This window comes from Egretta garzetta, unplaced genomic scaffold (assembly GCF_000687185.1).
Source record: "Egretta garzetta isolate BGI_Z169 unplaced genomic scaffold, ASM68718v1 scaffold49, whole genome shotgun sequence".
Taxonomy (NCBI): domain Eukaryota; kingdom Metazoa; phylum Chordata; class Aves; order Pelecaniformes; family Ardeidae; genus Egretta; species Egretta garzetta.
The window spans coordinates 2,379,676-2,393,292 of NW_009260775.1; the positions used below are offsets into that span (position 1 = coordinate 2,379,676).

Below are 13,617 nucleotides of genomic sequence, written 5' to 3' on the forward strand. Positions count from 1 at the left end.
TCTCCCCCCGTGTTTCCCGCCCTTCCCTCCCCCGCCCGCCGCTGCACTGGCTTGTTGCTGAGCTAGTTTCTCTCTGAATGCTTGCTGCCGGGTCTGAACAACATCAGGCATCACTGCGTCTATCAGAGACAGTGATTCTATCGGCCTGCCATCAAATACTGTACCATCCTGCAGGGAAAACGAGCAGAAGTGAAACTGCAAGTTTAGGATCTTCACTTCACCATTGAGGTTGGCAAAGAGGTAACGAGATAAAGAAATGAAACTAGGTTGTGTGAGGATGCTACACTTTGACTTATCCAACAGTGCTGCATTACCACGGACCCGCGTCTCTCTCAGATCCACGATGGCGGTACTCATGTTCCACTTACAAACCTGTTCAGTAAGTCACTTACTGGAATTTTATAGAAAATTCAGGCATATAAACTCTTTACAGATGCAAAAAAATTATGCTGTGGGAAAAAAAAAGTCTGACTGATGACAGAAAGTTTCTCTTTGTTTTATATTTGGAAAAAAAAAAGAGTCATGGCTAAAGCCATGACAAAGGCAAATAGACTTTGGTTGGCTTGTTCGTCTTCCTGCACTTGCAGGGGCATAGGAATGGAAGCAGCTGATGAATAATGAACGTCAGCCAAAACAAGATGTATGCACAAATTCAGTGGTTTCTCACATGGCGTTCATCAGCCCAGCACCACCAGTTGTAGCTGATTGTACAGGACTGCTTTACCATTATTCTTCCTTTATTTCACTAGTTTTATTCATAATAGTTATGGCTTTCATTTTGATTTCTGTAAATTAGGCTTCGGGATTAACAACCAATTAAGTTCACCTTTAAGGGCTATTTTCTAAGACTTAATACTGACTCAGGCCAACAACTGCTATATCTACACAGCTTTGCTTCACTTTCAGTTTCCTATTACCTTAAATATAGGAAAAAGCTTTTAGTAGCCTCCATAAAATCCCATTTTACTGATCTTCTGCAAACTCCCTTTAATTCTTTGAAATAATCAAGATCCAGCACAGGAAGATTTGTGTTTGAGGAGATAAGATTAGGATATGGATAAATGAGGGGAGCTGGGAAACAATGTAATTTTCAATAGATAACAATAACACATAAAGAAAAACAGCCGTTTGTCTGTCCAGTATGCTTCTCTTGGACTAGTCACTGAATTACACCTTTCAATTACAATATTAAGATAACACATACTTGTTTCCTCATGGGGAAGAACAAGGAGGGAAGAGTCATTAGAGAAGGAAAATATAAGCTCTCTTCCTCCTCAACATTTTTTATGTAAATGTCTCTACTGACATTTATTTGAATCCTGGCTCAAATCCTTGCTACACAATGAAAAAAGTGTTTGCCAATGGATTTTGGCATCTTACATTTTTAACTGTAAAACGGCTCACTGGACTATTTCCATGACTGCCCTTTCACAGATCACAGAGACAATACTTAAATTTTATACACGTTTGTTTACAGACTCACCGATTACTTGCTGCTCTTAAGAGGTAACACACCGAGAAGCACCTATGCAGCCCCTACTGGCCTTCAGACGTAGCGAGAATGGCCTTTGCTTTGCTGTAATGTACTTAACAGTATGTATTTGAACAGAATCAAACCACGATGAGAGTGACGTAGATCTTAACGGTGACAACATGCATATTTTTAGATTATCCTCCCAACCGAGGCCGATTCTCAAGCTGGATGCACAGGAGCAGACCCCTACAGCTGTCACACGACCTGAGCCGATAGGTGCTGTTCACGGCCCAAAGTTCCTAACTGTGTAGCTCCAATTTCAGGCACAGGGCAAAATGTTAAGTAGCAGCAAATTGGGACAGATTCCTAACACTGGTTTGTTATTACAACTGCATCAAAGTGCAGCTTGGCATGAATGTCAAATGTCATTGCCCCAGTTGAAAAAATAACACGTACACAACTCTTAAAACACGGTATTGAGTCATAGAAGAAAACCACACAGAATGTTAGCGACAAAAAAAAATGAGTTTCTAAACTACCCACTGCAAACAACACAACCTTTTCTCTGTTTTGTATTTCTTTGTTCTCACCCCTGCTGTTCCCATGCTACACGCGGCTATAGAGGAAAAAGCAATAGCTTTTTATGTATTAATATTTATTACAGATCTCTTGTCAATTATGAGTATCTATGGTAAATATTTTGTAATGCAGCACTTGCTTATCTGTCACGCTTCACTCCCTCTCGAAGCGCTACGCCTTTAAGGTTGGCAGGGCAAAAATCCTGGCTTTTCCCGCATCCCTTCTTTGTCTCCCCTGGCAGTTCCAGGAGAAGAGCACTCTGGGGCTGCTCATGTACAACCCCCCCAGACAGCCAGTGCCCCAGCCAGGGGGAGAATTTACACACAACCGCTTCGCCATGCACGTGAGAGGATGATGCCCGGTCTTACATGATCTGAGCCAAAGTCACTGAAATCAGAGAGGATCTCTCCAGTGACCTCCGTGGATTTTTGATCATGGCTTCTCATGGCTTGCAAGCAGCGCTGCCTGCTAGCAGGTGGCAGGGGGTGAAGTTTTAACCTACGCTGCAGGCTTTTCCTGCCAAATTCTGCTGTGACCTTGAAAACGCAAGGCCGTAAACACAGGCGCGTTCTCTTGCTTGCTGCGAGAACGTGCGCACCCCCAGATTGGCTGACCGGGGTAGCGGAAAGACTGTAAAATCCATTTTAGGAGCGCAAAGAAGGCCTCAGTGCCTAAAGACTGAAACACATTTCTGCCTCAGAGCTTTTTGTCCTCTCTGCTGGGGACGGGGCGAAGTACGAGGAACAAAATGAAACCCGGTCGATGGGAAGGGTGGAGGGGTGGCTGGCCTCTCCGGGCTGCTGGGACGCGGCGCTTCGCCAGCCCCGGCGTGCCGGTCAGGGGCGGTGGCGGTGGTGGGGGCGGGTGGGGGGACTTACTTCGTTGATGCTGATCTCAGCCTCCACATACTGGAGCCCCTTCTGGAGGATGGAGATGAGTGCGGCAGGTGGCACTAGTGTTCCGTTGATGTTGGACTGGCTGATGTGGCTCTCGATACCGAAGGTGAAGGCCGAGTGGGAGAAACCTGAGAGCAGGAAAAGGAAGCCATGACACGAAATCTAAACGCACCAGCCAGATACACCTTCGCGGTCTAAAAATAATTCTGCTCCCGAGATCTGAGAGACGCCGCCGCGCAAGCAGAAGGCCGCGGGCGGGCTGCGTGGAGCCGGGGAGGTGAACCAGAGCCACCCTGGCCACCCTGCCACCGCCCACCCCCCTCCCCTGCACACATAGGGGAAGCCGTATAGAAATGGAAGCACACGCAGAGGAAAAACAACCAGAGAACTGTACTGACTGAAAACAAAAACAAACACACAAACCCCCCAAGGAATCGCCAGAAGGGCAAGCCCAGCTAAAAAACCAAAAGTGCCTCAAAGCTTCACTGCCCTTGCTGCATTTTAGCGTGGGTGTTTTCTGAAGATAAACGCTTAAATCCCTATCAGGGCACAGGTTGTATAAAATCAAGCCATGGACAGAGCTGACAGAGGGGAGCCATTCCCTTATGTCAGGGAGGAGATTTCGAATCCTCTGCCCATTTATTGCTGAGCACAGCGTGACGCGCAGAGCATTGCCATTACAAGGTGGAACAACAAACAGGCTGCTCCCCTAAACCCATCTTCCGAAAGTGAACAGTAATAGCAAAAGTAATTCATTGGGATCTGCCAAACAGCAGCCGACGAGCCAGTGCGGCGGCCCATCCTTTAACCAGAAGTCTTTCTCTTCCCCGCTTCAGTTTTGTCACTGTCCTAGAAATAAGGGGCAACGAAGGCGAGGGCACTGAAAATTAAAAGAATTTTGCTGGACACATTGTAAAGACAGAGCTGTGCCTTAAAACGCTGGCTGAAGCTGCGGAAAACTGTTGCTGGGTACGACGGCGAGGGCTGCAGAGCGACTGTACGTAGGGGCAGATGCGGGAGGGGGAAGGGGGAACAGGATGTAGATATAACTGTAGGAACCCATTTATCACCACACTGTCTCCAGAGCATTAATCTAACATTAAAAGCCTTGGGGAAACCACCCATGCACTGTCTCTAACAGGAAGAGCCCTCGCAGTCTCCACCGACCAGACAAGAAAAAAAAAAGAAGAAAAAGAAAGCAGCTCTCAAATGAAAATACTTCCGTTAAATATAGCTGTGCCTCTTCCCCTTGTCAACAGTAGTTTCATTTATAGTTTTGTCCGTTAAGGGATTTCCCCCATATCACTGCAATGTCCGATTGTGTGTGGGCTGGAGGATGGGATTTTGGGCTCGCTCCACAGTAATGCTTTCTCTCTCACTCAAATTGTTTTCGAGATCCTTTTTGCAGCTAGCTCAATTATGATCGTAGATAGATAGCAAAAACAAGCTGAGAAACAGAATGCCTCCCACATCTGAAACAGAGGTATGCATTTCTCTCTGATTCTCTCCCCCTACACATTTTATTTTGCCACTGTTTTTCTCCTCTTCCTGGTAACAGCTTCTATCCTCTCCATTCCCGACCCTACCTTCCCTTCGTGGCACTCCCCCAGTTTTGGGGGATGCTTGGGATGCTTTGGATACTTTTTAGGAAGTGGCAGGTCCACCTATGAGCGGAATTACGCAGGATTACAAGACAGAAAAATAAAGCATAGCAAAAAACACCTGGAAAACTGCATTATCATTTATCTAATCCACGGTCCAATTCTTATCCTGTATGGCTCCTTATGCCCCGGTCTAGTTTGTGAGCTGCTGGACCTCCTGCTGCATCCAAACCAGACTGTAAGATCTGCTGGGCAGTGTTCTTCCCTTGTTATTAGTTTTGTAGGACACCTAAGCACGTTACCGGGCACCACAGTGAGGAAGAGCTCAAGCACTGAGCACACACAGCCTGTGTCTGAGAGGTCTAGGGCTTGATCACTGAACACTGAAGTGTCTATGTACATATAATTACACGTCATGCAACTAACCAGAACTATTGAATCAGATCCCACTTAATTCATATTTATGTGTATTTAACAACAACAACACCTTCTTGAAAAGGAATGGACTTTAAAATGCATGATGGATGATAAATCAGCAATTCTGTTTAAGAACGGAGAAGAACAAGATAATCAAGCTGTTGTCCAGAAGCACTGAAGTTGACTGCTAAAAAAGCCAGCAGCTAGTTTGTGAGTCGGCAGCTCAGAAAGCTGTAACACGGTCTCTCATTCAATCGAAAGGTGAGTGCCATAAAAATGGCAACCAACAAACATCGACAGAAAATGTAAAAAAGCAGAAAATCATTACTGTGGATCTACAGTAGGCTTAATTTTTAACTATGACTTTGTACCGCTCGTTATTGCATTTGGTATCTTGCAGACTTTTCAGCTGGCGTGTATCACGCCCCATCTTTGGCAGCAGGCAGATGACTGTGGCACACAGCTAACTTCTTTGTCCAGTACTGAGCTGCCACATCCCTAAAGAGCAACATGCCTCTGCTATGTAGCTGCACATCAGAGAAGGAACTACTCAGTGCAAAACCCCGTTGTGTTATTGCAATGCATCTTTTCATTTTACTGTTTCTCTCGGTGCTAAGAAACTATTACCGAAGCACCTGTTAGACAACAAAACACAAAACTCCTGGCTACTTCGTCACTGAAGAGTAATTGCACTCACACATCTCCAGCAGCTGTAATGAACTCTCCCAAAATCTTATCTCATAAGATCCAAATAATGGAAATCAACAGAGTGAAACTGCTTGAGTGGGTGCTGCTGGACACTGTTCCTCACCCCTCTTGGAAAAATCCTCCCGTACAATTGTAATTAAAAGAAAAACAAACACAACAGAAACAACTCAACCAGACCACCGACCGATAGCTAATTACCTCCTGATTTCTTGTACTACCGTAGCATTTATATAAAGCTCGTATGAAAGTAGACTGGTTTTAAAAGTAACACACACAGTTAACAAAATCCTGAATGAAGCTGTACCCACGTCAGGTTTCTGATAATGCTGAAAAATCACTTGAGCTTTGCTTTTATAGTTACCAGATGTCATCAGTTCTCTTTGGGCTCTGTGTGTGAGTACACTGAATTGTATAGCAATGTTGCAGCTCTATGCTTCAGTCTAACAAAAAGGTGATTCCTATTAAACAAAGGCAAGTTTTTTTAAAAGTTAGCTTGTGTTACGGAAGTTAACTTGGCCCTCCTTCCGAAGTTCATGAAACCACACCGGGGAACGCAAAGCCAATACACGAGCACCCTCCGCGCCCCGCAGTGACTCCCTGCAGGCTGTCAGGGCAGTTGGGGAGGGAGAGCAGAGAGAGATGGTGCTCTGCAAGTGGGGATCCAAAGACAGGATGCGGTGGGGATGACGTGAAACTACAGTAGACCCAAACTCAAAATGCTGTAGTAGCAGTGAAATGAGTGAAAGTTGCAAATCTGTGTCCCTATGCATTGTTTCTCATAAATTCTGTCATGTCAGCGAGTGGTGAGAATCGCTCTATAAAACAGCAACTCCTGTTCGAATAGCACCAACACATGAAATCTTAATGTAGTAAACCCTTTGAAGACACATGCAATGAGACTGAGCTTTTAAGGTTAGAGACATGAACACAAAGGGCAGAAGGGGAGAGAGCACGGCCACACGCTGAACTGGTTTTGTACCAGTGAACCTGACAGGTCACTTGTGCCGTACCGTGACCAGTGCCCTAACCGGCACCTTTCAGCAGACTTGAGAGAATGGCTTCCAGGTTTTTTCTACCTCAAAAAAGATGGGAAAACATAAACCATCAACCTATGTGCAACCAGTGCAGACATTATCATATGAGAAAAAAAATAATCCAAGTGAACAGTGCAGAACTTGGTATGATCACCTTAAAGGGAGGTGGCCTATCAACTGTGGAATAGTTGGTCTTAAAAAGATTTTACAGAACATAAAAGCACAGAGGATACAATGAATGCAGAAAAAATTACTTAAATGACACCCCCCCCCCCCGCCCAAATCGTTATGCAAGTCTTTTTGACTTGAAAACTGAGTGAAATTCCTCACTGAGAGATTCCTGCACTTTTTTGTACTGACAGTGATAACAGGTCCTGGTTCTGTGCTGTATCTTTTCCCACACTGAGGTGTCTGTATATACTCTCAGTGGTACATACACAGCCATTTGGGAATTCTTGCCCTAGGCAGTGCCAAAAAATGCATATGTAGGGCTGTGTTTTGCAAAATTTCCCTGATAGATTTTGCTGTAGCTGCAAAAATGGAGATGATCCGAGGTTTTTTTTCCCTTGGCTGCTCCTTTTTCAGTTAAAAATGGCCTCCCCTTAAACCAAGATTTTTCATCGATCATAATATGGCTGGGTTTTATTTAATGAACATAACGCTGCTCTTTGTGCGCCCGTTTGATCTCCAGGCAACGTAATTTTAATTGTTAGTAATATGCCTGGCTCACAGCAGAAACGCCTGTCAAATGTAAGCGTAGGGAAGGGCACTGGGCAGCCACGCCGCCCGGGGAATGCCTTGACTTCTCCAGAGCTGCCTCTCTCCTCTTCTGGGAGTGAAGGATTCTTCCTTCTGGGCACACAACTGGGGTGCTGCCGAGTATCCCCCACGCTAGCTCATCTGGCAATCACAGCTCCAGTTCTGCGACGTTCACTACGTGCTCCTTTCGTTTGCCAATCCCTTCAGCACCGTAAAAAGCAGTCCTGTTTAAACCGCAACCTTAAACTGTAGCAGCTACAGCACCTACGGCCGCGTTTGTACAGGTGAGGGGAAAGACAAAGAGGGGTCTGTGGAAGCAGCGATGCCTGAGGTGTTTCAGTCCTCGCCGGTTATTCCGGAGTTACCTCGGGGATGCCCGGATTAGCAACAGCTAAGCGACCCGTTGAATACTGCGGAAGTTTTCTGTTTGTGAACTAACTGGATTCAGTTTTCTCTGGTAAATCTAACTACCATATTGCTCAAATAATCTTTCAAAAAACAGATGTGTCTAAGTTATTTTCAAATTACTCAGTTTAATTATGCATACTATAAGATTCTTCACTGAGACATTTGTTACTGTACAGTGAAACAGGGAATAAAGAATTATGGACATCAGATTGCCTTTCACATGCACCTCAGGCATCTTTATGATGAACACTGAGTACAAGTAACAACCCATCCCTACAAATCTCTGTATAACTGATGCCCAATGTGACATTCTGTCCTGGAAAGTAGTGAGATTTCATATGGAATTGTGTGTCATTTCCTTTAATAAATTTTCCTATTTCTTTAACTCAAGCAGTCCAGACTAAGGTTTTCAAATACAGGGATCTTAGATTCAATTTCTAGAAATCACTAAATTAGTGATGTTATTACCTCAATAGAAAGAGGAAAAAATAAATAAATGAGGCGGCATAAACTATCTGACAGCCCCTCCTTTTTCTGCAGCAATTTAACCATCTCCAGGTGGAAATAATCAACACTTCTTATTTCATTGATTTCTCTAACATTCTGTTGTCTTTCTCTCCGGAAATTCCCAATGCTAGCTCTTCCAATCTTCATCTCTGAAGTAACACACTGTTCTCTTCAAAAGTATTTGGCAGGTATGGGATACAAAAATGAGCAAAGTTTTAGAAATGATTAAAACTTCTGGCTCAGTAGAACCAACCTGGAACTGCTGTAAAGGGATCCACTGGCAATCTCAGGTTTTCTGGCTACATGAGTGCCTGTTTTCTTAAAGTAGCACTGTACCTGGCACTACTGCTGAGACTTTGATGTAGAATTCATGCAAGAATGGAAGGCATGTAAGAGCTGACTGCAGCTGTACTGGCTGCAGGGAAAAAAAGATGGTTGTGAGGGGGTAAAGGAAGTCATCTTTACGACCATGAATGGGTAGATGGGCAAAAAACCCGGGAGATTTAGACACATCAAGTAGAAGTGTTCTACAGCCTAATGAGTCAAAAGAAAATCACATGCAGGAGGAAAAGATGTCCCCACATGGTCCCATCGGCTGCTTTACCATGTTACCAAACCCAAATAACGCTAAAGCAGCCCACACAGCTGCTTGCCAAAGAAACCAGATGCAACCAGTGGAAAAAACATCTTCCCAAGTTTGACGTCTGGGTCTGGCAATGTGGTGATCTGAAATAAATTAAAGCCCCACCACTGCAGTTTAAAAAAATTCCACTACAGAAGAGTGAACTAGGACCGTTAACAAAATAATTTCCTCCAAATACTAATGATGTACAAACAGCACAGTTAACACTAAATCAAGACTTCTGTAGGCCTAGGTTTACCAGCATAGAGAAGCAAGGGACACGTATCACTAAGGGCATATTTGAACACAATTTCTGGCTGCAAAACCAGAAGCAAATGTTTTAACTTAGGAAAACTGGATTTTCTTGATCCTGGGTCTAACACATGCTAATCTAGCTCCTGAGGTAAATGACATAATTTCTTGCCCATTGCCCAAGAGAATACCATGATGTTCTTTACCGTACTCAACCGCAGCTGCCATTCTAGTATTTCTCCTTCTGTGTGATGCATAGTGTGAGAATTGAGAATGTAGCATGGATCCCTGTCTTTGCTTCTCCTTACATTTCTGTCTAAATGTAATTATGTACCCATAAAAATATGGCCATAAAAGCCTAGGGTACATATGCAGAGCTTTCACAAAAAGGACACCGTTTTCTCTGAAATACGGAGAAATACGGACTCGGAAATAAAGAGTCTGGTGCCTCAAGCCACTGATAAGATTCTATAAGCAGTTAAAAAAAACAAGGTGGGCAAAAATCCTACGCCACGTCTTGTTTATTATTCACAGCAGACTGAGGTTCTTCTCCTAGCTGAGCTTTTTCTTTCTCGATAATAGATCCTAGAGTGCCTCTCTGGTTTTGGCAGTGTCTGCTTATTTTTGAAGACTTACCTTCACAATTACATAAAGGGCTTAACAAGGACACACATTAGCAATTTAAAATAAGAACTGCAGTTGAAGTATATTTTTAGAAAAATCAGCTGAACAATAGGGCTTGTACATTTGTTTCAAGATTAGGATTGCTGAATGATGAAAATTATTTCCAGAACCCTGGGAAATGTGTCCTGTATTACAAGCTCTTTCACAGTCCCTGGGAAATATAAAGGAAGGATCCCTAGCTGTAGCTTATGTCAGTTGCCAAAATTACAGTGTGCCTGGTTACCCGAAGTTTTGTAGAAGCGATTATTCACTAATATTAAATGTTACACCCTTTTTTTCTTGGATATCTGACCTGCTCACCTTCTGCCAAGAATTCGGAGTAAATGTCTGCTACCCAAAATTATTTTATTATGTGCCAAAGAATTTTTTTGGCAGGTTTTTTTTTCTTTTTCATGCAGGAAAATATGTTGGAAAAGATTAATACAACTTGGAAATGATCTTTTGATGAGCAGTACTTGGCACTCACTGTTTAAGCCTTTCTGAGGGCTGCAAATTAACAAAAAGAAATACGATACAGACAGAAAACAGAACACGAGCAATGGAAAGAGGAACTTAAAAAAAACCCTTTTGAAAACAAGGTCTGAAATAATCCCCTTTTTCACTCTGTGTAAATTAGACTGACAATTGTGAATAAATGTCAACATAGGTCTAGCAATTTAATGCAACTACGGGCAAGGTTTGAAATAACTTACAAAGGCTGTGGCAATTAAAAAAAAAATATTTTTCTTGTAAATTAACGGGATGCTGTTATCTTTTAGCCCCATCCATGCAACCGAACATCCAAAGAGACGTGCATCGTTTTAAGGATCACATTTATAGAAGAGACTTTCACAGTCATACATACTTCACTTTTTTTTCCCCTGTAAGCTATGTTCCTCTATCAGTTCTAATATACACCTATTAGCGGTGGTAAGTAGGACACCAGAGCTGACACCCAGTGGGCATTCAGAAACTTCAGTACCAGGATGGTTTCTGCTGATGGTAACTACAAACGGAGTCCTAATCCAGATATGCTGGTTTGGTGCGAGGAGGGGTGATTTGTAACTGCCATAGCTGTGCTGGCAGAAAGTCCCCAGCGTGCAGGCTATTAGCAAAACTTGCAAAGCTGCAAGATACAGCTTCTTTCACTGGTCCTGGAGAATCACATAGAAAAGCAGTACATTGATGAATGTGTAGCACTTCACTGGTTTTACTAGCAAGGCCATCTTGACCTGTAGGTACCTGCTTTCCACTCAACATCCTATTTTCTTAATACCCCTATAATACTGCATTTATGCAAGCTTTAAAAAACAGGACATGAAGTGATCAGAACCAAAATCCGTGCTGTGGAATAAATTTGCAAAGGTGTAATTGTTTATGCATGTATAGCTTTAAAAATCACCATGTTTGCTCAGTGTCTGAGATCCAACACTGTATGGCAACTTTCAGGCCAAAGAAAAATTAAAATAGCCAAGTTTAGAAAACTGTGAAGAGACCTAGAAGGAAATACCAAGCAAAAGTAGGGTTTTGCACATGGCAAAAGAACAAGATACTCAGTGTATTTTTTTTCCTTCACAGGAACTTATAAAATTCTGCACCACATATTGCTTTTCTGACATGGCATTTATATTGCTGTTGTTATGCAACAGGGGTAAAAGACAGAGAAAGAAGTTTTCAAAAGGACCTCTTGAACTGCACCACAAAACATCTGAAACTATCATTTATATGTATGTATATGCAGCAGATATCTGGTCAACAAAACTCTAAGGCTGTGCATACAAACAAACATAAAACCGGCCCTCATACAGCTTATTACATTCTTTTGAAAATATAGCCAGAACAAAGTATGACAAAACCAATAACTTCTGTAGCTGTAAAAATATTTTTTCCTTTCCATTGTGGAATCTGGATTTTGGAAAGCCAACCATCAAATACTGCTAGTATGCATTCACTGCTCTACGAAAAACCTGCACAATGTGGTTTTGACTCATCCATTGTTTCACATGATTCAGAGAAACCAATTTGCTTATCTTTACAGGAAGCTGGGAAAAGTATTTACCTTTAACCTGTCATCAGCTTCATCCTTCCCAGGATCTATAGCTTTGTTAAGTTTAAAAAAAATTGGTTTCAGAACTGCAGCCCAATAAAGCTTGTTGTCTTCTAATGCTGACCCTGATCTTCCTTAAATGTACTTAGTATTTGCAAAGAGAATAAATGATTACTAGCACAGAGGGAAACTGTGCATAATAATACAGTTCTTATTTGAGAAATGGATTTGTCTCTTCAGCAGTCATCCATCCTCCAACTAAGAAGTATAATTTCAAATTCAGAGTCAGTCTCACTGTTTCTGGAATCATACAGTCACTTCCTCCCTAGTTTAAAAGAAATACAGAACGTAGGGGAGAGATTAAAAAAAAAGAAGGAGCAGCATAAAACCACTCATATACCCTTTTGATAGTACACTATTTTTACTACATACATATTATGCTGGGGGGGGGTATATATATTATGTTACATCATATGCAATATATATAGTTACAGATGGTTTCTCATTAGATAGGAATGTTCACTCTGGGGTGACCTTTAGGAAATACTTTTATTTAAAACAAAACTTTTTTTGTCGAATTTCTCAAGTGTTCTTATCCAAGAGACACTTTAACACATATTCCATTCCTAGAACACCACCATGGCTTTATTTATCTCAAATAATGCATGAAAGGTCACAAATGTTGGTTCGCTATCCAACTTCCAGTGTAACAGAGATTTGGATCATAAGCTTAAGTAATTTCATTTTAACTGAGTAGGCTGGCCCTAAAGAGGATAACACATCATATAAATAGGGCTGCATACCCACAAATGAGATCTGTGCTAAACCATGAGAATTAAAAATGGATTTTGTATTGCTCCAAGCCACTGTACAGCTGAAAAGGTGAAAGAAACCCTGCCTTCACAGGAACAGTACCTGAATAATATATTTAGCATCTCGTTCATACTGCATTTAGAGATGTATTTTCACCTATATATATATATTCACCTATAAATTCACAAATAGTACTTTGAAATAATAGAAAAACATGTTAAATACTGTCCTAGTACACCCGTAATAGTCTTTCCTCAGAAGATTGCAATGCATTTTAGGACTAAAACCTTTTACCATCTGCTGTAGGGTACAATACATAGTATTAACCTCACTTTCAAACAAGAATATTGAGGCACAAAAACTTCAAAGCCAGGCTTTAACACCCAGTTTTTACATACTTCCTTAACAAGTGCATTGCTTCATTTACTCCGCGATACCCATTCAGCACCCAGTTCCACTAGCACAAAAGTAACTGTGCAAATAGATGCTAAGCAAATACACAAGCGTCTTTATATCGGTGCAGCTTGAGTGAACCAAGCTACCCTATACCACAGGCAGAATACATGCGGCCCAAGAAACAGTGATCACATGTACGTAGACACAAATAACGCAGCCATAGATGGTTACTGAAACAACATTAAAATGTGTGTTTTATCTTTGGCTGACAGGATGTCATTTCAAGGATGTATTTTTCCCTCAGCAAACAGAAGGTCTCCATCCTTACTATTAGAGCATAATTATGTACACAGCTTCAAGAGCATTCCAGTGACTATCGTGTTTAACGGCACCTTTATGTATAGGTTCTTTAAAAGATCTTTGAGGTTCTCCAGTTTTCAG

General features: G+C 42.2%; 1 protein-coding gene across 1 annotated transcript in view; it reads right to left on the reverse strand.

Moving 5' to 3' along the window:
- TBL1X (transducin beta like 1 X-linked) overlaps positions 1–13,617 on the reverse strand; it is a 54,304-nt gene that overhangs the window by 32,929 nt on the left and 7,758 nt on the right. Inside the window, exons 2-3 of the mRNA XM_009646349.2 lie at positions 2,932–3,077; positions 21–168 (exon numbers count right to left, since the gene is read on the reverse strand). Of these exons, the coding sequence (XP_009644644.1) occupies positions 21–168; positions 2,932–3,077 (294 nt within the window). The remainder of the gene's footprint in view (positions 1–20; positions 169–2,931; positions 3,078–13,617) is intronic.